The 27265-nt window shown below is 35.5% G+C and overlaps 1 protein-coding gene across 1 annotated transcript; it reads left to right on the top strand.

Moving 5' to 3' along the window:
* Positions 1 to 37: 37 nt before the first annotated feature.
* On the top strand, positions 38 to 19871 carry CEP76 (centrosomal protein 76). The gene is made up of 12 exons (XM_070942400.1): positions 38 to 182; positions 4985 to 5140; positions 5942 to 6023; positions 6863 to 7087; positions 8037 to 8222; positions 8707 to 8804; positions 10000 to 10128; positions 12865 to 13056; positions 14183 to 14349; positions 15059 to 15392; positions 17533 to 17750; positions 19042 to 19871. Exons 1-12 carry the CDS (start codon positions 120 to 122, stop codon positions 19178 to 19180), a joined length of 1989 nt encoding a protein of 662 aa, XP_070798501.1. The 5' UTR covers positions 38 to 119; the 3' UTR covers positions 19181 to 19871.
* The last annotated feature ends 7394 nt before the right edge of the window (positions 19872 to 27265 follow it).

Genomic DNA, 27265 nt, shown 5'->3' with positions numbered 1-27265 from the left:
CCAGTGAGCGGGAGGGCGGGAGGTGCGGGCGGTTTGGGCCCGCGTTGCCTGAGATGGCGAAGGGTTTTTCTCTCGGCGACTGACGCGATTTCTGCTGTTTGTAACGGCGGTTGGGGAAGATGGCTTTGCCGCCAGAAAAAGCCTCGGAACTGAAGGAAATCATTCACCAGCAGCTGACGAAGGTGAGGGTCTTTTATTTCGCTGACGGTATTCCACAACGAACAACTTGCCCAAGATTAATTTCATCGTAGTTTTTTCCCCCAGCTCTTGTCAGGTTTCCTTCGACACAGAAAACGATAAAACTAAGTTCGGGAATTTTGTTCACGTAGCACACTAGACAGAAATATACTGGCTAATGATGATGCGAACTCAGTGTTGCAATTCTAGGAAAGGCGATTCTAACCTATTTTTATTCGTTCATTTAAAGTCTAAATGCTCCTTAGCTATTCCAGGGCATTATTCTGCTTCATCAAATCAAGGCGATGTTCAGGCTTGCTTCACATGCTAAATCAAAATGTGGCGCTTGTGGCTTAGGTTAGAATGTTGTGACAAGTTGTGACAACATAGGATTATAAACTATGGGTTTGTGTTACCAGAACTAACAAGCCTATTTTTGATTATGTTTTGTGATGGATTGGGCAACCTTTAACATTTAGGAGGGGCTGATGAAGGGCTGTGGAAAAGGTGGGGAAATAGGGAATTTGGGCTTTTGCAGGAAAGCTTGTGGAAATTGTTTTTTAATGATGATATATGTCTGCTTAAAGGCTTACATTGCAATTTTACCTAAATAAAGATGGAAGGAAACTTTGTGATTAGCAGTTATGATTAGAAATAGGTCCAAAAATCATAAAAAGGAGACCTTGGGTGTATATTGCTCTCAGACTACATAATGCCAATTTTTTTTGACATAAACCCAGTGCTTAAACTTGGTCATTGATTTGTTTTGATGAATTTGAAAAGAAATGACAGGCAAAAAGCAAATATCCAGAAATTAGAGGAATCCCACAGAGAAATACTGAATAAACCAATAACAATGATGGAGTTGATGGAAGCCCGAAAGAAACAGAAGAACAACAAAGTCCCAGGTCCGGATGGAATTCCAACGGAATTTTATAAAAACTGCCAGTCTGCAATAGATGAACTACTACTACAAGTTCTCAATGAGGCACTGCTGGAAGCAGAAACACCTAAATCTTGGGCTGAAACAATTATCTCACTCATCCCCAAAGAAGATACGGATCCGACTAAAGTCCAAAATTATAGACCCATCTCGCTGTTAAATGTAGATTATAAACTATTCACGACAATTATAGCACAGAGGCTGAAAACAATTATACATAATTATATACACCCCGACCAAAATGGTTTTGTCCCAAGGAGACAAATAAAAAACAACATGAGGACAATAATAAACGTTCTCGAATACTACGAGCAAAACATCAATAATCAGGTAGCGCTAATCTTTCTCGACGCGCAAAAGGCGTTCGACAATTTGAACTGGAAATTCCTTATAGCACAACTGCAGATTATGAATTTCGGCGACAAATTCCTGAAAATGATTAAGAAAATATATTCTTCCCAGACAGCGAGAATTATAATTAATGGAGATATGGCCGAAAAAATAAGCATCCAAAAGGGGGTAAGACAAGGATGCCCGATATCGCCTCTACTGTTTATAATCTCACTGGAAGTCCTTCTAAAGGAAGTAAGAAAGGAAGAAGAAATAAAAGGACTGAAGATAAGGAATGAGGAGTATAAACTACAGGCTTTCGCGGATGATGTGGTCTTCATAGTGGAACAACCGGAAGTAGCGGGAGTCAAATTATTAGAGAAGATAGAGGAGTATGGCAAAGTGGCGGGGCTTAAGATCAATAAACAAAAAACCAAAGTCTTGACCAAAAATATGACAATGACACAAGAGGAAAAATTAGAAGAAGAATTAGGAATGCAAATTGCGAAGAAAGTAAAATATTTGGGAATTTGGCTTACTACAAAAGCAACAACTATTAGAGAGGACAATTACATTAAATTGATGAAGCAAATTAGAAAAGACTTGGAAAGATGGAATAAGGTACAACTATCATTTCTTGGCAGAATAGCGTCTGTAAAGATGAACATATTACCAAGACTCCTATATCTCTTCCAAGTGATACCAATTGGTCCGGGAAAAGATTTCTTTAAGGATCTCAATAAGACAATAATGAAATACATCTGGCAAGGAAAGAAAGCTAGAATTAAAATAAGATGCTTACAGGACACAAAGGAGAAGGGAGGCCTAGGTCTACCAGACTGGGAGTTATATTACAAGGCGGCGGCGTTGAATTGGATCAGAGAATGGATAGATCTATCAAATAGGAGAACGCTATACTTGGAGGGATTTGATCTGAGTCGAGGTTGGCATGCCTTTCTGTGAGAAGGCACAGACAAGCAACATCCGTACTTCCAGAGACATGTAATAAGAGGTGCACTATATAAAACATGGCAAGATATCAGAAGGCAACACTATAGTAAAATCCCACGATGGTTGTCGCCTATGGAGGCGCTAATTTATCCAAACACTATAGAAATAGGAAAGATGCGGAAATATCAAGAATTGTTGAGTAGTGGGGGAGACCTACTTACGAGACAAGAACTGGAAAGACGAGGCATTATGATTGATTGGTGGCCATATCTTCAAATTGAGTCAAAATATACAGCAGACCGGAGACATTATGATTTTCAAAGCCAACCAAGTGAACTAGATAAAATTTTAAAAGGCACAGATGAGAAAATAATATCTAAAATTTATGGATATTTAATAAGGTATAAATTAGAGGAGGAAACAGTGAAAGAAAACATGGTAAGCTGGGCAAGAAATATAGGTCACAATATAGAGTTGGATAGATGGGACAAGCTATGGGCAGAAAATTATAAGATGACACTGTCGATTCCATACAAAGAAAATTTATACAAGATATTTTATAGATGGCACCTTCCTCCGGCACGTTTGGCTAAAATGTTTCCAAACACATCACCAATGTGTTGGAAGTGTAAGACACAAATGGGGACATACTACCATCTCTGGTGGTCTTGCAGGAAGGCACAACGCTACTGGCAAGAGATTAAGAGAATAATCGAAGAAACAACGAGGCAAAGTGTAGAAATGAAACCAGAATTCTTTCTATTTGGAATGACTACACCACAGTGTACCAAGGAGATAAAATATCTTACCATCCACATATTGACAGCGGCACGTATAGTGTACGCTCAGAATTGGAAATCCGAGATAATACCAACAGAAGAAAAAATAATAACAAAAATAAATGAATGCGCAGAGATGGATAGGCTCACAAAAGAGCTCCAAGATAAAGAGAACACTGACTTTTATTTAGTTTGGCAAAAATGGTACACATGGTTAGAAAGAAGGATAGGGCCAACAACATAGGACATTAGGAGAACATAACTCAAGAATTGTAGAAATAGATACATGAGATGAGCCGTAGGATTGTATAAATAAATGGTTAATATGTTTGTAGAAAGATATTGTTGAACTTCAATGAATATATTAAGGTATAAGCAAGTGAATTTGTAAATAGTATGATTAAGGAAAATTGGTTAAATGGACATTAATCACCGATGCGAAGGTTTTCTAGAAGTTAGTCGATTGACTCTTTGTTAATGTATAAGTGTTTACATGTATTTGTGTTTTATGTTTGTTTATGTTAATAAAACTTAAAAAAAAAAAAAGAAAAGAAATGACAGGAAAAAAAGTGGCCTCGTGGAATTATTGAGTTAAGAGGCAATGTACTGTTGTGACTAGACTGATACAGGATGGTGAAGATTAAAATTAAAACTTCACTTCTGGAAAAATGCCAGTTCTAAATTTAGAATGTAGCTAGTAGTTGTTGATCTAGTACAGGTAGTCCTTGACTTACAACATTTAATTTAGTATCTCTTTGAAATTACAACAGCACTGAAAAAACTGACTTATGACCGATTTTCACACTTAGGACCATTACAACATTCCCATGATCAGATTGTCCCAGATTGTAAAGTGGGGCAAAACTCACATAACAAATGTCTCACTTAGCAATGGAAATGTTGTGCTCAATTGTAGTTGTAAGTCATCAACTACCTATAATCATAGTTGAAAGGAAGAATATTAATAGAATAAATAAGTTGGTCAAAAACTTGTTTGAGCCCATTTTATAACTACATATAAAGTGAAAATAAAATTGTAAATCTGGTGCTAAAAGCTTATTTTCAGTTGTAAAAATTATGTGTTTAAACACATACAAATCAGTAAAATCAGTGGAAGTGTAAATGTATAGAGGGCTATAAATTGTAAACTAACTTACCTAGCTGAATTTAGGATTTAATTTCAGAAATACGTATACATTTTGAAAAGAGTTAGCTATGAAGAAGAGACGGAAACACTGAAAATATCAAGATTTAATGCCAATATTTATGAAGTATGGATATAAAAGTGCATTCTTCTGCTGTTGAGTAGTTTGTAAGAACAACATTAATACTGCATTTGAAGTCAGTAGCTAAAAAGAGACAGTTACTACAACTTTATAATTGTTTAGATGTTGATTGGATCATGAATATCACAATAATGGATTTCCACTTATAGTAGCGTTGGGGATGGTAGGTTTACAGTCCCTTCCAGAAAATTTACCAGTTGGGTCCTACAAGCTGGTGACTCCAATGTAGTTCTGCACTTGAACTTATGCTGAAAAATATTATTCTTTTTATTCTGATAAAAAGATCTTGCAGAGCAGCAGAAAAGGTAATGCTGAAGGAAGGGTGAATGGGCAAAAATATTATTCTGCCAATGGATGCCTATGTCCTTTGTACATTGGAATAAGCCTTCTATTGATGGAAGAGCCAATCTGAACTTAATTTCATCTGGGAATTATCCTGCTCTTGTTTTAGAATGACTTATTTGAAAGGTTGGGAAGAATGTATTTTACAAATACTTAACAGAGATGTTTTCTTTTAGATGGATGTTCATAGCAGGATTCGAGCAGTTCTTGCTGAGACCATAAGAGAAGAATTGGCACCTCAACATCAACAGTTATCAGAAGAAGATCTAATGAAAGCCTTAGCACAGCGAGGAATCATTGATGATGTTATGAAAGAACTCAACTTTGTGTCTGTGAGTACAGTTTGGCATTAAACAAAACTATTCTGCAGCAATATTAATGAGCATAATAAAATTATTGCTCTCCTTGAACAGAGAATTTCTGATAGGCTTCTTTGTGATATAAATCTATCTAAAACAATATAAATGATTCTGTTTCTTTAGTGAAATGGAATAAAATGCAGCCTTATTTGAAAATAGCTTTTGGGGGTTAGGACACAGGGGAAGGCCATTCCTGGTGTATATTGCCACCTTTGGTATAAACTTGCCTCTGCCTGCTATGCCATCTCATTTGTATCCTTAAGAATCCATTCTGCAGGAGGTTCAAAAAAGAGACAGAAAGTAAATGACAACTTTGGCCTCACTGAGTACTTAAAATTGAGAATAAGCATAACAAATTTCTCCATTCCTGAATTTAATAGGAATGAGAAAGTTCTACCACCATTACCAATTGGTGTGCTCTCACCAAACAATAAAAGATAAATAAGCATCCTATTTCTCCCTCAATTACAACCTTGTCCAAAAAATTGAAAAATATACTAGTTTTCAAATCAACAAATAAGAGAATGTACCTGGGCCTGCTGAAGTGCAAATATTAGAATGTTCTTATTTAATGCATATTTCAAAAAATACATACCAAAGACTTTATTTGCTTATGAGTGTTGGAATAACCAGCTGTGCTGAATCATAAAGCTATTTCCTTAGGCTGGATATTTTGATAGAATAAAACAAAGTAAGAATAAAAAAAAGATTTACAGAATTGTAAGAAAATCTGATTTGAAAATTATCTTAATTTTCTTTTAATTATATCTGTAGGACATAAACGACAGGGAAAGAATTTCCACTCCAAAGCCAACTACACACTTTGTTGACAGGCAACCAGCAGTATTGAAAAAAAGTATGTTACATATTGTCTTAATAAATCTTTAATAATAAGATTATTTTCATTCTGTGATTTGTTTACACTTTCATTTTCTTTCCCCTCTATATATTTTGGACATCCTTTTGTAAATTTGTTAGTTTATAAAACAACTCTGTTTCAGGTAATCCTTGCTTAATGATGACTCAGTAGTGCTGAACAAGTAGTACATATGACCAGTCCTCATACTTTCAAAAGTTGCAGTCACATGATTGCATTCAAGGTATTAGACAATCAGCTCAGAGTTATGAAATTGCAGCATCCCACATTCATATGGTCACCATTTGCAACCTTCATTACCAACATCCAACGAGCAAAACTCAACGAAGAAGCTGGGAGGAGGTCACAAAGGATAATCACCTGATGTTACATTTAATGTAGGATTTGTTTAATGATAGTAAGCAAGAACTGCCATTGCTAAGGAGTCTAGTCAGGTGACATTGTTCTTTATAACCACTTAGCAACTGAAAATCTGGTCCCAGTTTCTATTTCTAAGCAAGGATTATCTGTAATCTTAATCTTTCGCCTAAAAGGTAAATATAATATGTATACCTATAAAAATATATCAAATATGATTGTTAGATCTTAAATAATACAGTTCTGTAATTCCCTTTAAAATAAGTCACAACGTTGTTATAGATTTGATAGAAAAATAATGTATACATTTAAAATAAATATTAGGTGAACAATGTAAAGCACATTCTTATTTTAAAATGAGTCTTTTTAAGGCTTCTGAAGATCTTATTCATTTTTAAAAAATGCTTTCTGTATTTTTACATACCATTTGTACTACCTTATATTTTTCCAATACTTTACAGCAAATATTGATCCAACACGAAGGTATCTTTACCTTCAGGTTTTGGGGGGGAAAGCTTTCCTAGAGCATCTTCAGGAACCCGAACCTTTGCCTGGTCAAACTTGTTCTACCTTCACTCTTTACTTACATTTCCGGAACCAGCGTTTCAGCTCTAAACCTGTTCCGTGTGCCTGTGAACCAGATTTCAGTGATGGATTTTTGCTTGAAGTACATAAGGATACTTTAGGTAAGTAAATGTGTACATCAATCAGAATCTAAACATTATAAAAAATGAGATTTTTTTTTAATCTGAAAGACTGCAAACTTTATATGGGCTTTTGTTGAAACAAGAAAAGATCAAATTGATGACTTTTTGATAGATAATTATTTGATAGAAGGGTGGAAGACATAACTTTGTTTTTCTCTTTTAATTCCTTTTCTTTTTTCTATCTTTCTTTTTTTTTTTACTTGTATATTTTTACTGTACTGAAAATTATATATCTGAAAAGATTATTAATGTGGAAGCTCAGAAACTTGTTTAACCTGGAATAAATTTCAGAGAAATTGATGGGGTTTATTTCTGAGCTGTACAAGATGGCATTTTCAGGGATTTCTTTTTTACATAAAGTTTTAAACATTTTAATGAATAGAGCTAGAAATGTATTCTATAAATAGAATTACTTGGCTCTCATATAATGTAATCTGAATTCAAATGTGGTGCTCCTTTATGAATGAGTTTCTTAGCATATTTGGTATCTCACCAGTTTTAAAAACTTGGTAGCCTATTTAGAAATACTGTTTCCCATTGTGGATTACCTTGCAGTAAAACAGCAAGCTAACCAGCTACTTCATTATAGTGAATTTGGTGTATTCTTTTTTTAATTCAATGATTCCTGGTGGAAGAAAAGCAAATGGGAATAAGGTGCTTAACTCTTTCCCTACTAACCTTTTTTTCAATCAAAACCTATATTTCCTTCCCTACTTCCAATCCCAGCTGTTTTTTCTACATGATTTAAACTGGTTATAAAGAATTGCTGAATTGTCATGATAAAAACTTTCATGTAATATTATGTCATGTATACGCTGAATATTTTTTATTAATTTTAAGTGAACTTACATAGATAACAAATAATATGAATGGGAAGCGCTTTTAATTGGAGTTTTTAGTTAACCCTAGTTGGATGTGATGTTGACAGGTGAAGGAAGCAAAATGGTTGATACTACCACTATGCTGTCCATATGTGATCCAGTGCACATTGTCTTGATCAAAACAGACACCTCGGGTGAGACCACATTAGTAGCATCCTATTTCTTAGAATGGCGATCTGTCCTTAGTGCAGAAAACAGGATAACAAATGTGGCAGTTGAACTTCTTGGTGTAGGTAAGTTTAAAACCTGTTTTAACATTGTGGAAAATGATATTGGGTGCAACTTTGAAAAAAAGATGGAATTAATAGTGATGAAAACGTATTTCATAGAAGAAAGTTCTCAAAAGTACTTTTTCTGAATTTTAGCAATAACATTTATAGATGTAGGAGGAAAGAGAATGGCATCTTAGGGTACAACTTCAGAAAGTCTAGTTTCTCTGTTGATCTTCCCTTCATTCTTCAGTCAGAATAGCTGGACCTTTTTCTATTATGTCCTTTGTTTTGCTGATTGCTAATAGTCCAAACTGATCCTATTTAAATTTAAATTTCTGCTTTGGGAAAACTTTCTCCCAGGCTTCAAACACATTTAATAATGATAAATCTAGTTATAAATTTAAGTAATACTATATATGGATATTGTATATATTTTGAATGCTTGATCTAGTAAAAGGTTTATTTTCTTAAGTTCAAAAGTTGTTCTATAACTTTTGATTCAAAGGTTCAGAATCAAAGGTTTCTGTTGGAGTACTTAATATCAAACTTGAAATCTATCCAAAACTTAACAAGACTCTTTCTCAGGAAATAGTTAATACTCAGGTATGTTCTAATTAACAATAATATTAATATAATTCAGACTGATTTTAATGTTAAGCAAATTTTAATATTTATTTCACAAGTTAAAATTTGTGTATTATCAAGCATGTAGTTTTCTTGAAACATTCTGGTTTCCCTCCTAAATACAGGTAGTCCTAGAGTTACGACCACAATTGAGCCCAAAATTTTCATTGCTAAGTGAGACAGTTGCTAAGTGAATTTTGCTCCATTTTATGACCTTTCTTGCCACAGTTAAGTGAATTACTGCAGTTGTTAAGTAATTAATGGTTTTTAAGTGAATTTGGCTTTCTCATTGACTTTGCTTGTCAGAAGTTCACAAATGGTGACCACGTGACTACAGGACACTGTCACTATCATAAATGTGAGACAGTTGCCAAATGTCTGCATTTAGATCACATGGGGATGCTGCAAAAGTTGTGTGAAAAATTATAGTGTCACTTTTTTTACAATGCCATTATAACTTTGAATGGTCACTAAATGAACTACTGTAAGTCGAGGACTACCTGTAATCAAAGTTAATGTAATAAATATTAAAATGAATATGAAATATGGAATGAGTAACTCCGGTGTTTTTCAAAATATTATCACATATGCATTCTAGTTCACATTTTCTGTGGCAAATGGCCAATTCATGGTACTGTTGAATCTGTCCTAAACAATAAAGCTGTTTCTAATTTTGTATGTATTTGATAATTCTTGCCTAATCTTGCAATAAAAAAAGCCAGGGCAAAAGCATGGAATTTCATAGGAAGGATTTATCTTTATCTTTGAAAGTTTTCTGAAAATTGGTCAATATCATTAAAAATGTACTACTGGCAAAGTATTCTTTGTTTTGCTATGCCACAAGAAGTTTGGATCAAGTTTTAATCATTCTTGAAATGTGTTACTCAGCCAGAAGTACACTATTCTTATATATAAGAATATATAATAATAATGTATCTTACACTTTATTAACCAAGGACATTCGGATTTAAGATTAGAGCTTAATTACAACATTTATACCATGTTATTTATACCTTGAATTATATAAATATTTACTGTATTGTTTAATAGCAAGATGTTTATACTAGCCATTAGTTCAGTTTACACTAGCAGGGTATATGCTTTATGATTTATAATGAAACTTTCTGAATTCAGAAAAGAATTCTGAAACATATAGTTGTTTTTTCAATTACAGATGTCTTTAGAACGGCAGAAAACAGCAGAAAAAGAACGTTTGTTTCTTGTGTATGCAAAGCAATGGTGGAGAGAATACTTACAGATCAGGACTTCACACAGTTCAAGACTAGTGAAAATATTTGCCCAGGTATGGAATATGCCATTCCATATTCTAGACTTTACAGTTCATATAATATGGGAATAAAAGGCTGTAGAAATAAATTTACCCTGAACTCAGTATATGTTAGCCTTTCAAGTTAGGCCAGTGAGGAAACAGACACCACAAAATCTTAGGAACTTTAGTTTAGTTATTTACTAACCCATGCCAGCTGGGTCATTCATTCAGAGATATTTCTTACCTAAACAGATAAACAAAATGACCACATGTGGGCAAAAAAGCAATGGGATTAGGAGCAATTCCCAACTTCCTGCCAGCTTCCCCATGGATGTTGTTTGTGGGAAGCTGGCAGGGAGTGTTGGAAATTACTACTACTCCTCACCCTCCTCAGCTAATGTTCAGAATTGTCTGCCCGTTTCTAGAGGGGAGGGGGAGCAAAGCTGTGGAGAGCAAGAAAAAGTACACCCTTATTCCCCAGCATGTCTCCAAGGGCCTCCTCTCAAGAAGAAGAAGGCTGACCTGTCATCACGAGCACTCCCCAGTCAATACAATACTATCTCACAAGTAGACATCCAACTCGTTTCCCTATCCTTTCCTTGTTGGGAGATTTCAGCCTTTGTGCCAAAGTAGCCACCATTCTGTCATCGGGCCCTGCCGCCATCCAATTGAGTACAGGGACCAGACAGAAGTGAAAAGGAGGATGCAGACATCACCTTCTCTTCTTCCTTTGTACAATGTAACCTATGCATTTCTGGGAAGTGTAGTCAGAAGATGCGGTGATGCTGAAGCAGCCACAATTTCCCCAAATTTCATTCCCACGGCCCTACCAGTAGCATTCTGTAAATTACCCATTTGAGTTACCTTAGTTCAATAATTGTTGCCCTACAGCACAATGAAATTATGTACATGATCATCCACCCACTTAGACAGCTGATTTATGAATAAGCAAACACTTTCATCATCATGCCTGAAAAGCTCTTTCAAAACACCAGCAATACCATCCGCCCTCAGATTTAACTTACATAATATACACACAAAAATCTGCAAGAAATCTGATGATTATAAAATAGACTCTATGATTTACATTTTAAACAATGCATTGGAAGGAAAAACTACTTGAAACTACTTGAAACTACTACTTCAGTTGTAGTAGTTTTAAATGCCTTGGTTCCAACTTTTTATCTCAACATACCTGTTTTTTAAAAGTAATCACTATGTTTTATTCAGACTAGTATAAGAGAATCTAGTGATAATTTTTTGATGATTGTTTGGTGCTCTTTCAAAAGATGTTCTGGAAATTAGAGGATTATCAATAGTGTGGGGGGATGGTGCTCAGGACTGTAAGGAGAACTATCAACATCTGTCTGTATATTGCCCAGTTGAATAATATTATCTTACAATATTATTATTTGTTTAAAGTACAAAAATGCAATTGTGGAAGTATAACCATTTGAATTCAACGGTAGCATTGCTAAAAAGAATATTGATGAATTATTTCTGTGTGTATGTATGCAATTGTATTTTAATTTTCATTTAATATGCATATTGATTCTAGAAAAAACCTTGGCCTAGTTTTTTTAACAATTGCTACTTCCTACTACACTTTTAAAAACCATTGATCCAAAGAAGAATGTACTTTATCTTTTTAGTATTTTGCTATAATGAATCTAGTAGCTTTTAACAACAATTGAATTCATTCCTTATATTGCACATTATATAAGTGTTGAAAAAATTGATAGTAAAGTTGTATTATAATTAAATACTGGGTGGTTATATAATTTTTCCAATTTGTTACAAAACTGGAAACAAAATAAAAATCTATCAGATATGATAATTCTACAATTTATTCACTGTAATAACAATCCTTTTGATATAATCTATAGATGTAGATGGATGAATATAAATACAGATAATTTAAAAATTCCTTTCTGGTTACCAAAACCAGTGTCATCTAAGGAGTAGAGTGGTGGTCTAGGACTAGGACTAGAGACACCAAGATTCAAAGGTTGAATACAATGGAGCTTATTAGAAAACCTTGAGCTAGGTACTGTAGTATTTATATGAAAGCAGGGCACTTCTAAGTTCCCACCTGCAAAAAAGACTAGACAGAAAAATCGTAAATGCAGGCTAATTTCTTGTACAATGACTAGGTTCCCGCTTTGTCAATTTTTAACAAGTTAACTATTGAAACTAATCCTGAAACTTTTTCTCTCTCCAATAAATGTGTGCATGTGTCACATTTGTGTATAATTGCCTGGCCACTAGTAGACTTAAAAAATGGAATAAAATAAGGGGCCATATTGATTTCCTATCCATATAGTCAATTATTCTCTCATCCAAAGCACAAAATAGCCCTCACATTTCCAGCAGAAACAGCAAAAAAAAAAAAAAAAAAAAATGGGGGGGGAGAATATGCTGGGCGGGCAATTGCAGAAGTTGAAGCCTGTGCTTCAATTATACCAAAGTTGGTGAGGCAGGAAGCAAGCAACTGGATGGAGAAAAAAAAGAGAAGTTGTATACAGGTGTTTTTTTAAGGGTTAAAATTAAGATCTTAAGTTGTATCTCCTATATGACTTTATCTAGATTTAGAAGCTAAAGGAGAGATGGTTTGAGAAATATCCTGGGGAAAAAACAGTAGCAAATAAGTGAGTTCCTTAAAACAGTGGCAGCTATTTTTCATCCTGATTCTTCATAATAATTTTTGAAGTGTGCAGATGTTTACTGTATTTGATTTAATGTGCTTTTTCACACACCTTTTACATTCAGGATGAAAATGGGATAAACAGGCCAGTATGTTCATATATTAGGCCACTTCGAGCAGGCCGACTTCTGGACACACCTCGGCAAGCTGCCAGATTTGTCAACGTGATCGGTTATGAAAAAGCCCCTATCATTGGGGGAGGAAACAGTAAACAAGAACAATGGTGTTCTCTTTTGGCCTTTCTCTGTAGAAACAAGGTATAATTTAAATCTAAATTCTTCTATATTATTAACTCATAGTTCAAGCAATTTTGAATATGATGGCTTTCATCCAGAAGTCCTGTGATAAAATTTATCATGCCTCTGAACTGATGAAACAGCAGCTTAGATGATTTTACATGTTATAGTATAGACATAAAGAAAACTATAGTTAAGCAGCAAAGTTCAATGTGTGCCTTTTCCTAGTATTGCTAAATAAGGATCAAATTCTAGCATATATTTCCTATATAATATAACGAGGTATTTGCCTTTTAGTAATAAGTTCTGAGTTTTCTTTCTCCAATAAATGTGTCTGTCATTTTCTAATAGTATATATTCATCTTGTTAACTAGGGATATGCAAAATCCAACTATTTGGAAATAAAACCTGAAGAGCATTACAGGTAGTCCTTTGAAGTTCCAGCTGATTTACCTGGGATACTCATGAACCAGATTCAAAGTTCTGGAAGGTTGGGCCCTTCCATGACTGACCTGCTTTACAACCATCACGAGTTATGGCTGCAATGGGCAGGCTTAGTTACGGTTGTAACTCAAGGACTAACTGTAGAAACTTTCATTTTTCCTTTGGATTATGCTGAAACTATTCAGATTCTGATATTCTGGAAGGGGAAGTGAATTTCAGAAATAAATTCCTCAAAGTCGAAGTAGTTTAAGGTATTCTAGAAATGGTGCAGAAAATTTATTTCTATAAGATGCTAAATTATTTAAGAATGGGATGGTTCAGAGGAGACCTGGACGGTAATAAAATTGTTGGTAATCTATGAATCTAGACTAATGGTAGATGTGTGTATGTGTTCTGTTCTAGAAAGAGATTATTTTGCAACCTTTCATTTTTTTCTATAGATCATCCAATCTTTACAAACATAGACCTTCCAGCATAGGAAATTATTCATGTGTAAAGGAAGAGAACATTTTACATATTCCTATATATTTATAACAATAAATAATGGTAATTTTTTTGAGCCAAGAACTCAGTTATTAGATAGTTGCTACATTAGTTATAATATGCCACTTACATTGTAATTAGATGTTAAGTTTTACTTTGTAAAAAAATAAAAATAGTTCTTACAAGTTTGTGTTCTACCTTTAATATATCTCCTCTTCAGGGTGATTGTGAAGATCATGCTAACCTTTTGTGTAGTCTTCTATTGGGATTTGGGATGGAAGCGTTTGTTTGTGTAGGAACAAAAGCTAAAGGCACTCCTCACACATGGGTGATGACTTACGGGACTGATGGAATAACTACTTTCTGGGAGAGTTTAACAGGACATAGGTAAGAAAAGTAGTAAAAGTATAGCAAGTTATGACAATTCAAATATCAGAATGCAAACTATTGGAAAGCATTTAGTTTTGTTTAACCAATCAGTAGATCAAATTATTATTTAACAAAAATGTTTCCGTTCAGACTGAGCACACTACTTCATTAAAATGCCATACAAAATAATTACTATTTTGCAGTCAAAAGTCAGCAACTTGGCCACATGTACATTCCATGAGAATATATGTATAGCTCCAAAAGATATTTTCTCAGTAGTCTATATAAGTGGCACAATTCTGGTTAGGTGGCTTGATTGTGTATTTGTCAAGAACTTTAGGCAACCAATGTTTCAGTACAACATCCATCTTTTCAAGGCAATTTCACAATGGAAATGCTGTTTTGTGGTGAAAAACTGCTGGCATAAGAATGAAAGGTGACTAAAAGTACAAAGGTGAGGACAGGATAACTAACTGTCCTGGTGAAATACTGCATTATGAAATGAAGAACAGATATTCAGGCTTAGCTCTTGAGTTTGCATAGGTATTTATGGATGTATTGTTGAATGAAAGTGTATTCTTCAACCCATCCCTGTATTTTTAATTAAAGTTGAACAATCAGCAACTCATCTATGCCAACATAATGTCGACTAAAAAGTTAATCCATTAGATTAATTTAAAATTTAATTTAACTTTTGCTGTATTAAGGCATGTCTTTTGTTCTTTAGATACATCCACAATCCTGTCAAACCTGATGATCCTCCAAATGTTAAGCAACCCAAGGCACTATATCCTTACAGAACAATAGGCTGTATCTTCAATCATCAGAAGTTTTTGGCAAACTGCCAGCCTTCTGATGCTGTAGAAATTTGTATCTTTGATTTGCATGATGAATCCAAATGGAAACCAATGAGTGGAGAAGCAATCAAATCTGTGTGTTCTCCAGGGGCCACAACGGCACTTCCATCTTTTCCTCCTCTCTGTAGTTCCACAACAGATGCTGCATCAGCAAGCAATGAACTAGAATTGCAATTTAGAATGTTAGTCGTAGAACATAGGAAGGTAGGTGTCTTTATTGGTAAGCGCTATGAAATATGTACATTCACTTTTTAAAGCCAATTTACTTTTAAGTTAACAAGTGTATGCTTCTTTAAAATTTGCCTCATATTTCTTTTGTATTTTTAAATGCTGCATCTAGGTATCTTAAATGCTTCTTCTGGTTTTTAAATTGTTCCTATTTCATCTTCTGTCCTTGGTTCTACAACAGTACTGGGTCAGTATATTCCTATCATATGACCTATTTTCTATCAGACTCAGTTACTTTGCTATCAACTCAAATCTTTTTCATACAGCTTAATGTTTAAAAGAGTATGGTTGTTTAGAACAGCCAGAGTCAAGTAGGATTGAAACTAATTCTGGCAAGGGATAATGAGTTACTTAAGTAAATCTGACAACAGTTCATTATTGTTAATTTAAAAATGAGAATGTATATCTATATTCTAATCAATTCTTAGTAGAAGTACAGATACCCCTTGTTTAGTGACCACAATTGCGACTGTCAACTTTATGGCTAAGTGAAGTGGCTGTTAGGTGAGAAATTATGTTACTGTGCCTTCCTTTACCCAGCCCTTCACCCTTTGGAATGAATTTGCTATTTTTCTAAAAAATTAAAAAGAGTACATGGTGAATTCCTCTTCATTATAACATCCATAAGTTTATTTACAGTAGTGAATATTGCTTTGTATAGTTATTAACTTTTTAACCTGGATGAATATAGGGATTTTCATATTTTTATTATATAAAATACAAAGAACAAAAGAAAATAGGAAATTAAGTGAGGGAATGGGAACGGGGGAAAGGAGGTGTAAGTACAAGGGGGAAGAGAAAAAGAAAGAAAAGGAGGCATTGACTTCCAACTCTTCGTAGCACAGTACAAAATAAACACACTCCAACCTCAACTTTTTGCTTTTACACATTAATATATAACTAGCCATTTCTATAACACGAAATCTTTCTAATCAACAAAACCAAGTTTCATTTTTTTCTTCACAAGCAAAAATTCCAGAAGCGATATCCAAATAACAACATATTTTCCTCTTTAAATAAAGTAATCAAATTAACAATTCCTGCTTTATCTTCCTTGCTATGGAAATAATGTGTATTTCTATTTGCACCTAGTAATCTTAGTGAGCTATCACCATTTTTATTTACAACATTTATTGTGTCCTTTCAAATACTTTGGCCTTACTGAAAGAAAAAAATATAGGATTTTCACATAATCCTGGATTTTTCTTCTGAGTATCTTAAATAATAAAATAGAAAAGATGAAAAGGTTTCATTTGTACATAATCCCCGGATAGAATGGTAAAGCCTGAAGATTTTATATTACTCTGCTGGACAAAGTCACTGAAGAAGCTTAGAGGCTTAGAGCCCAGAGATTCCATGTCATTCATTACACCACTAGGTGGCAGATCAAGACAGTTAATATTTTTATTTTTTTCTTATTGTACAGTAAAAAAAGTTACAATGCTCAAAGTACTTATGTGCTAAATGATATATGATTTATTTTTAGAACATTCTCTTTACACCACCACCCCCAACATTTTTTTTGAATAAAAAAAATACTTTATGGTGTTTGCAATTTGTAATGTGGTCAACACCCATTTTGTCCTGCACATTTCCAGCTAAATCTTACAAAATAACATAATATCTTTTTGTTCTTCAATCTTCAAGAGAATTTGGCCATGTCTGTAATGTAATTTACATTTTTTGAAAGTGCCTTCTATCAGAAAAAAAAAAGTGATGAACTTTCTTAAACATTCACCTTCTGACCTTGTCCAAGTGTTTTAAGAAAACGTATACATTTCAAACATTTATAACCTGCAATAGTAAAATTGAAAATGTCCTTACAATGATTGCTTTCAAGTGACAAAGTTTAGTAGTACAGAATAAGGACTCAAAGAAGTGATAGTTTTCCCTTTACCTATTTTCTCTATAGATATCGAAGGGCATATGACATTGTTTTATAATTCAGATTTGTAAACTAAAAATATTATGAGTGAGAATAGAGTATTAAACTATTTAACTAAATTGTGTGTAATCTTTTCTAAAGATAAACCAGCAAAATTAGTTGTTATTCCTTCTCTTATAATTAATGGCAATTATCAACTCCTTTTATGTTTTTTGTTTTGTCAATGTACAGGATCTTGGCCTTGCAACAGTTTGGGACGATCAGTTGTCTTATTTCTTGTCACCAGCTTTGGCAGCCTATGAACTTGAACGTACAACAGGAATTTCTTCAGGAAATGAAGAATTTCAAGATATTATTAGGAGGGCTGTACCAGATGGTCATACATTCAAAGGATTTCCCATTCACTTTGTGTATAGAAATGCTAGGAGAGCATTTGCTTCATGTCTTCGGTAAAACTTGTTTCCTTTTTTTTTCAATATAATTTTTATCTAAGATACTGGTCTGATATTATCATTCTGAATAAGATATCTGATTCAATATTGAATCAAACAGAATAGAAAATTGGAAGGATCATGAGGAAATTATAAGAGCCAGTTCAGTGCAGTGGTTAAGATGCTGGCCTACAAACCAGGAGACTTGATTCCTATGCAACCCTTAGGCATGAAAGCTAGCTGGGTGACTTAGGGTCACACGCTAAACCTATTTCACAGGGTGGTGGTTGTGGGGAAAATAGGAAGCCGAGGTATGAGGTATGTTTGCTGCCTTGAGTTATGTATAAAAGAGGCAGAATAAAAATCTAATAACAGAGTAATGCAATATTCATAGCTAGCAGAAACAGTGTCAGTTTGGATGTACTTCCCCATACAGTAAGTAACAAGACTTTTGTGGGGAAATACCATCACCATTTAATGTGGAAAATTTGTTTCATTTCTTACTGAGGTTATTAAGAAGGGCTTCAGAATGATACCAAGTTTCTGGATCCATTTTATTTAGACTTTTTATTAATAGTGAAATTGCTTTGATTACCTTGGTATATGACCTGAACCAAGAAATTGAAAGTAAGCTTGTCAGTTCTCCTGACTCTGTCATTAGCTTTTGATATTATTGCCATAATATGCTTTGGGACTGTTGACAGGATTGAGACTCTAGGATATTTGCTTCCATTCCTCTATGCGCGGTCTGAGTTCAGGAGAAGGTATAGAAGACTACTGCTTGACACCTAAGTTTACCTGCAATTATTTGCACTTTTATTACCTGACCAATGGATAAGGCCAGAATCCAAACAACTATCATTCTTGCTATTACATTGAATATTAATTTATTTAACTAAAAAAATCTGATTGGCTATGCAAATCATGTCAACAGCTGAAATTTGGTTTCTGGAGACCTGGTTTGAGATATATAGATGATAGGCTGCTGCCACAAGATGGATCATAGCTCATAAAATTAATAAATGTGTTCAGCCAAAGCATAATGAGCCTGTTTAGTAAGGTTCTTTTTCATTGCTTGGTTCAAGCAGAGGCTAGATGCCCAATTCATTTGAATTCTTCCCCAATCAGGAGGTTGGACTTGATGGCCTAAATGGCCCCTTTCAAATCTTCTATTATATAATGTGATTCTAAACTAGCTTGAATAAGTTAACCTTTTTGTGTAATAATTAGTATTCTCAACATATACTATAGGTACCATTTATTTCAATCAAATTACAGTAACGCTTCATGTTTCTGCTTCTTCAAATAGATCTCCTTTCTGTGAAGAAATTTTGTGCTGTAGAGGGGACCAAGTGAGACTTGCAGTTCGTGTCAGAGTATTCACATATCCTGAATCTGCGTGTGCTGTTTGGATCATGCTTGCTTGCAAATACCGTTGTATACTTTAAGAATTTTTTTGCATATTTAGGTGAAATTGTGTGTTATCACATGCAAACCTTATAGAAAGTCAAATATTGTGTGTGTTATGAATGCAAGCTGATCCTGGTCTCAAACCTGGTTAAATAGAATTCATTTGGATTGATTTTAATGGACTTAGTTTCTATGTCTACTTACTGTAGATATATACACTAAAGGAGCTATTTAAGGCTATGGAGGGTTCCCTCATGTTGAAAGATATTGGGATTGCTATTCAGCTTCCTCAGCTTTCAAAGAGCTAACAGGAGGCAGTCTGTGATATCTGACATTTTAGGGCCTTTAAAAAACACACTCACCTGGAATCACTATTTTGGGTCCGTTTTAAATTAAAGGAGGAATTGGAAATGATTGTCTTCTATATGCTAACTGTTCCCATCCTTAAAATCCTGAAAAAAAGGCCAAACAGGCCAAAATTCAGCTAAAAATGCTGATTTTTATTTTTCAGAGTTAACCTCTTTGGTTAATTCTATTTTTCAGAGTTAACCTCATTTCAACTCACTCTCTTAATTCTGAATAAAAGCAGCATCAGTAACAAAAATCATGCCACTTAAACTTGAGTAAATTGCCTCCAGATTTTGGCAGCACATATCACTCCTGATTTCAGGAGATTTAAAAAACAAATATTTGAATACAATATGGTGGATCCCTAATAAAGGATACTGCTATACTGTTAGAATTGATCTGTGTAATTTTATACTGTATATCATGACAGAAATTGTATAATATATTTTATATATTTTATTGGAATAAAATTTATGTTAATAATGAATGATTTCCAGAAGTTTAAGTTGGTAAAAATCTAAATCAGGTTTCTAACAACAATAAAACCATCCAGAAATTAAAGCAGCAAAATGCATACAGTTTTTCTACTAAAATGATAGGTGGGAACTTCCTGTATAATCATACTGTAATAGTTTACACAAAATCTAAATACTAATCAAATGGAGAAAAGAGATTCAGTCTGTCCATAAGGGTTAAGGACAATGATTAGTTTGTGATATAAATATGCATACTTCCATCATAACTCAAGATCAGCTAATCTACAATTCAGATTTTGATTCTATATTGCAACTAAACATATCATTGCTGATGTTCCTGAAAAATAAGACTAAGCCAATGCTTTTCATAAATGGCTTTAAGCCAGCCTTCAGCCTACTTGTGGAAATATTGCCTGTCTACTTATATTACACTTATACATTTCATAATTTAGTGAATATATTCATAATAATAATAATAGTTCCAAAAGAGCCAAAGGAGGGAAGTGCTCAGATTAATAGATCTTCAGTATTCGATTGAGTAGGTTTTATTGCCTCTGCTGCCTGTTTCTTCTTATAGATTGTGTTCATACAACTCATTGAACCATAAATTAACTACTCACATTTCAGTCCAACATGTTTTTATAAATCCAGATCATGAGAATAATTTACGTTTAGTATGTTTTGCAAATTCAGAATTATAATTAGGTTAATTATAATTAGATTAATTTTAGGTAAAGACTGTATGGACAGAGCTATGGATTTGGCAGTGTTGTGCTTCAGCATTCAGTGAACAGGGTCGTCTAGAAATAGGAGGTCTCATCAAGCTTCACCAACCTGTTCCAATCAGAAAAGAGTTTGGCTAAAGACCAATCAGAAGTCAGCATTCCTGCTTATAAAAACAGGAGCCCAGCCAGTTCCTGTTCAGTTGCCTATTATCTGCATAGCAGACCATCTTGCCTCTAAATATGCCAGCCACAGTTGCCGGTGAAATCTCAGGAAATCTGTTTAGAGCACAAATTCCACTTTGAAAGCTCACTAAATATTCGAAGCCCAACACAAGCATTCATGGACTGTATCCATCTGTCTGAAGCAGCCTCATTAAACTCATGCCAAGGTTCCTTCTGGCCCAATATGATTTCCTGTTGGGTTTGTAGAAATCTTGCTTAACTGCCCATGCCAGGAATTAACCAAGGCTGCAGGCTAAATTGGGAAGGGAAAAAAACATCCTAAAAGGCAGTGGCAAACCACTTCTGTACTGTTGCCCAGAAAATAACTTGGGTGTGTCAGGATAGTCAGCAGAAGTCAACATTTTTTTAAATCAAAGTTCAGCAACTATTAGGTTGCAGCTTTCACACATATTAGCATGAACAGATTAGACTTTTTAAAATGAATAAAACATGTAAAAAAATAAACAGCAAAAGGAAAGCAGAAAAAATATATTAATGAAATCTCTTTATCAGCAGAACAAAACACCTACTCTTTTCTTGTATTTCACAGCAATGGATTAGCAATAAATACATATACATATATATTCTGTGCTAATTCTGGGAGCGAGGAAAATCTCGTAACCTAAATGAACTATTAGCATCATACTTACCGGAAGTATTTTAATTCTGATTTTAATGTGGTCTTGTCTTCACATTGAGATAATTGATTAAATAAACTCTAATGGCTGAATTCATATGACACATTAGATCATATAATAAGAAAAAAAAATCAAGTTTGCACATCATGGAATAGGTTTTTCCTCAAGGATACCAAGTCTAGATAAAACTTCAGGAATTTACAAGCTTCCAAATTTATCTACTGATGCAAAGATGATTTGCAACAGCAAGTCCATTTCTTTCCCCTTGGCTTTTATGGTTTTTGGGAGGGAACCATGGGGGAGGTCCCCTGTGATGCTACATCCTTCTGTCCTGAGGTTACACAATGTAAAAAAGCTACAAGATGGTTTGGTTTTGCCTTAGATATTATGTGAATCAAACTCCTGCATTTTGCAATTCACAAATTATGCCTTATCAAAATGCACACCTTTAGCCAATTGTAGTTTATTCAAGAACCATAGATAAATTATGTCTTAATATGTGCATATGTAATCTTATTCAAAGATGGGTTTTGCTGGTATCTCAATTATTTTTCAGATGCTGCTAACACATTCCATTCTAAAAGAAATCATCTAAAAATTGTTTGATTAAAATATATAGTTATCTATCTGTTTGGGATTGGATTAAAGAAAGACTTTTATTCCTCCTCCCCCCCCCCCCCCGTGTGATTTCTTGCATACTGATACATCACTGATAAAAAGAGTTGGAAGACAGCAGTTATGATAGCAAAGAGGTGGCTGGAGTTGACTGGAACAGATCAGAAATTGCTTACGTCCAAGTTCTCAGTTAAGCTGAAGTAGAAGACATACTAAGCAGTTTCTACAATATATTGAGCATATATCCACCATTTTCAAGAAGAATATCAGAAATCACTTTCAAATCTGGAACTTCAGAGGAACTGTAGAATACACTTAAGGAAATCATTATAGATTCATGTAAAAAGAAACAGAAGGAATCATACTGGATGTCAGAACAAACCATGGAAATTGCCAAGAAAAGAAGCCAAACACCAGAAAGACAAAGATCTCAAGAAGGATCTTAACTATTTCAGAGACTTTAGAAGAGACAAGCAGTAGTACAGCAACATCTGCAAAGATATCAAAGGAGTTTTTTAAAAGATCTGTAAACTTAGGAGGGCATTCCATTTCAAACTGGTATACCAGAGGACACCAATGGACAGATAGTAACTGATTAAAAATAAATCAAAGATGAAAGGAGTATACTGAAATTATGTACAATAGAGATGTTAATATTCAATATATCAAGATATCCCTGCTTACAAATTTTCTAGCACAAGAAGATTAAATTAAATTAAATTAATAACTTCAGTTATTACCAACTCAGAAAGCTATGGGAATTAATATTTACAGAAATACAGCAAGCAACAGAAGGAGAATCAGTAAAGGTCTTATTAAGCTATGCCAGCAAATCTGGAGAACAGTGCAGTAGCCAACAGATTGGAAGAAGTTACTCTACATACCAACATGAAAGAAAATAATACCAAGAAAATAATACCATAGAATACCAAAAAGAAATTAGTATGTGCTTCATTATTGATTGCACAATAATGTAGAATGTTCTTGAAAAAATAAGAATTCCAGAACAACTCATTGTCTTCATGCAAAACCTAGACTTTAGTCAGAAAGCTACTGTACTGACAGAATCTGGCAAAAAGCCTGGCTCCTAAAGGAGTGAAACTAGGCTTATATTTCACCTTACTTATTCAACATCTATGCAGAATATATATTGAGGGAAGCTGGATTGGGAGAACGTTTGTTTTTTTTTTAATTGGAGGGGGAATCATCAATAACTGCACCATGCTGATGAAAGTGGAAATTATCTGAAAGCTCTAATAATAAAAGTCAATGAATACAGAGAAAAATATGGGAGTAAGGTTAAATATAAAGACAAATTAACGACAACAGGTATAGTAACCAGCTTTAGAATTGACAGTGAAGATATTGAAAGAGTGAGTTAACTTCTGTCCTTTAGGATCAATTATCAATATAACTAGCAGTCAAGAAATATGCCACAGACTATGCCACCTGGTAGAGTATAATGAGACAGCTTGCAAAAGATACTCAGATATTCAGGTGTCATGATGTATCTATATCTATAAAGATCACTCTGAAACTGAAAGCTGGTGTTTTGAAAAAAGAAAGTATAGAGTATTGATGCTTTTAAACTTTAGTGTTGGAGAAGTTTCCTGAAAACATCAACAGGCAAAAAAATAAAGGATCATCAAATAAATCAACCTAGAATTCTCACTCAATGCATAAATGACCAGGCTCAAATTATACAGGTAGTCTTTCACTTACAACACTTTATTTAATGACCATCAAAGTTACAACAGTTCTGAAAAAGATGACATGACATTTTTCTCACTTACAGCCATTGCAGCATCCCCATGGTCACATGATCAAAATTCAAACGCTTGGCAACTGGCTCATATTTATGATGGCTGCAGTGTCCCAAGGTCATGTGATCCCCTTTTGCTACCTTCGGAGAAGCCAGATTCACTTAACAACTGTACTAATTTAACAACTGTGGCAATTCATTTCACAACTGTGGCAAGAAAAATGGTAAAATGGAGCAAAACCTACTTAACTGTTTCACTTAGCAACAGAAATTTTGGCTAAATTGTGGTCATAAGTTGATGATTACCTGTACTTTGGATACATAATGTGAAGACAAACTCTGGAAAAATCTGTAATGCTGAAAAGAAAGACAAGAAGAGGACCAGCAGCAGAAAGGGGATGAACTCAATGGTGATAGCACACCACTGGAGGATCTGAAGGAACAGGCTGCGGACAAATAAAAGGTAACAGTAATGGTTCCCCTCGCACTTATGTGCTAGTCGTCCCCAACTCTAGGGGCGCAGTGCTCATCTCCAATTCAAAGTCGAAGAGCCAGCGCTGTCCAAAGACATCTCCGTGGTCATGTGGCCAGCATGACTAAACGCCAAAGGCGCACAGAACGCTGTTACCTTCCCACCAAAGGTGGTCCCTATTTTTCTACTTGCATTTTTAGGTGCTTTCAAACTGCTAAGTTGGCAAAAGCTGGGACAAGTAATGGGAGCTCACCCCGTTATGCGGCACTAGGGATTCGAACTGCTGAACTGCCAACCTTTTGATTGACAAGCTCAGCATCTTAGCCACTGAGCCACCGTGTCCCTCTTGCAGACAAATAGTCATAGAGAAAATCTATGTGATCATTAACAGTGATGATATATGGGAATAATTTTGGGAGACAGGAAAAGGACCCGCAGCTTAGGTAATGATCTTCCACCTGTCTCCCAAGATCACTTCCATATACTATTACATTTAGAATAAACACCAACATAATGGTATATCACTCAACCACATTTTGCCTGAGTAGAGCATGTACATGTTGAGGATAATAATGTCTGAATCTGTGCAGTGTAAACTTTCTATATAGTATAACATAGTGAATCCAGGTTAAAATAAATTCATTTATGCCTAATATTAAGTGAAGTTCCATTTTATTAGTTTGGCTCTAGGGTAGCCTATAGCTTTACATATTGTGTGAAGGAGGTTAAGCATAGCATAAATATTTATTAAAATTCACCCATTTCTCATTTTCCACCTGTTTCTATCCTAGTTCTTGATAAGAATTAAGAGCCTTGGTACTACAGTGGTTTAAAGCACCCTGTTATTAACACAGCTGCCTGCAATTTACTGCTGGTTCGAATCTCTCCAAGGCTCAAGGTTGACTCAGCCTTCCATCCTTTCTAAGGTAGGTTAAATGAGGACCCAGTTTGTGGGGGCAATAAGCTGACTTTGTATAAAATATACAAAAGTATGAAGGCTATTGCTGAGCACATTGTAAGCCGCCCTGAGTCTCCGGAGAAGGGCGGCATATAAATCAAATTAAAAAAAAAAAAAAAAAAAAAAAAAAAAAGAATTATACAATATTACTTGAACCAATGCTTCCATAACCCTAAACAACAGAACTCCAGTCCTGAGTGGCATTGTTTATCTCTATTTCCTTATGCATCTGTTTTTATGGTACTCATAGTGATAGTGTATATTATTGTTTACTCACACTGATGCTAGTTCAAAGGCTTTGAGTAATTGTCAGGGTCTGCTGTGCTTAGACAAAGCACAAACCAGTAGTGGGTTGCTACTGGTTCTACCTGGATTGGCAAACCGGTAGCGGCAGCGGTGGGAGGCTCCGCCCACTCGCGCCAGATGCTTCTGCGCATGTGCAGAAGCATCATGCACATGCACACACACACACACGAGCGAACCGGTAGCAACGGGTTTTGCAACCGACTACTGACACAAACCTAAACTGCATTTGATGTGAACTGATGTAAATTGTGAATTGTGCCAATAGAATTCCAGTCATTTTATGATTCAGTGTCTCATACAAACCCACAAAATTGCATTGGAAAAGCCATAAGTAGATATCAGAAGGCAGAATGTAACCTTGAATGCAGTACTGTACACTAGAGCAAAGCATACATCAGGATCTTGTGCACTTGGTGGGAAAAGAATTGCAGATTCTTCTTAATTGAGGAATGAAGTCTAAGCGAAGATAAGACAGACTTCTTTGTGAAATCTCAGTCGGTTCTCTTACCACAGGATATTGATATGGACTATAATACAGGTAATCCTCAACTTACAACCACAACTGAGCCCAAAATTTATGTTGCTAAGTGAGAAATTTGTTAAATTTCTTTTGCCCCATCTTTTGCCCCCTATTTTTTTGCCCCATTTTATGACTTTTCTTGCCACAATTGTTAAGTGAATCACTGCAGCTGATAAATCAGTAACCCGGTTGTTAAGTGAATCTGGCTTCCCCATTGACTTTGCTTGTCAGAAGGTGGCAAAAGGGGATTGCATGACCTTGGGATGCAGCAAAGATCATAAACATGAACCAGTTGCCACAAGCACCTCAATTTTGATCACATGCTTATGGAGAACACTGCAAAGTCGTAAGGGTGAAAAACGGTCATAAATCACATTTTTCAGTGCCGTTGTAACTTTGAAGGGTCACTAAACCAACGGTGGTCAAGTCGAGGGCGGCCTGTACCGTACCATCCTCCCGCGCGCAGAATAAATACAGGGCGTTTTTTTGCCCCTTCTTGCCGCGCCGCTTTCCCACAGACAGGAGGCGGCCGAGCCGGAGAGAACGGTCGGTGGCAGCGGACGCCATTGGGTTGCTATGAAGTGAATCCCGCCTTCCACAGTCTCCGCCCTCGAAGCGGCTGACTCGGCCGGCGGTCCGCAATTCTTCCCGGCTGGATTCCTCTCCCCGCGGGATTGGGCTGTCCTGCACCGCTCACGCGCTCGGCTGCGGTGGCTGCTTTGGCGGGGAAGGAGGAGTTTGGGGAGAAGATGAAGGCAGCGGGCAGCAGCTGAGGCGAGGGCGAGGCGAAAGCGAGGGGCGACGGATAGAGCAGCTCCCGCCCGGGGTTTCTTCTCCAGCAAAGGGAATGGCTTACGCCGGGGCGGCGGGAGACGAGGAGCCTTCGCCCGGCACCTCCAGCCGCAGAGAGGACGAGGGCTACGGCGGAGGCCAGGCTGCTGCGATGCTGCGGGAAGCCCTCTCGCTGGAAGAGATCCTCAAGCTCTACAACCAGCCCATCAACGAGGAGCAGGCGTGGGCCGTTTGCTACCAGTGCTGCGGTTCCCTCCGCGCCGGGGGTCGCCGCGGAGAAAGCCTGAGC

The sequence above is a fragment of the Pituophis catenifer genome, unplaced genomic scaffold (assembly GCF_029215685.1).
Source record: "Pituophis catenifer annectens isolate HBS135680 unplaced genomic scaffold, rPitCat1.0.hap2 SCAF_3, whole genome shotgun sequence".
Classification (NCBI taxonomy): domain Eukaryota; kingdom Metazoa; phylum Chordata; class Lepidosauria; order Squamata; family Colubridae; genus Pituophis; species Pituophis catenifer.
This window is presented reverse-complemented; position numbering and strand designations above follow the sequence as displayed.

Coding starts and splice junctions, on each gene's coding strand:
- CEP76 (XM_070942400.1), top strand. CDS start 120: ATGGCTTTGCCGCCAGAAAAAGCCTCGGAACTGAAGGAAATCATTCAC. Junction 6,024..6,862: donor ACCAGCAGTATTGAAAAAAA/GTATGTTACATA, acceptor AATACTTTACAG/CAAATATTGATCCAACACGA. Junction 8,805..9,999: donor AGGAAATAGTTAATACTCAG/GTATGTTCTAAT, acceptor TTTCAATTACAG/ATGTCTTTAGAACGGCAGAA.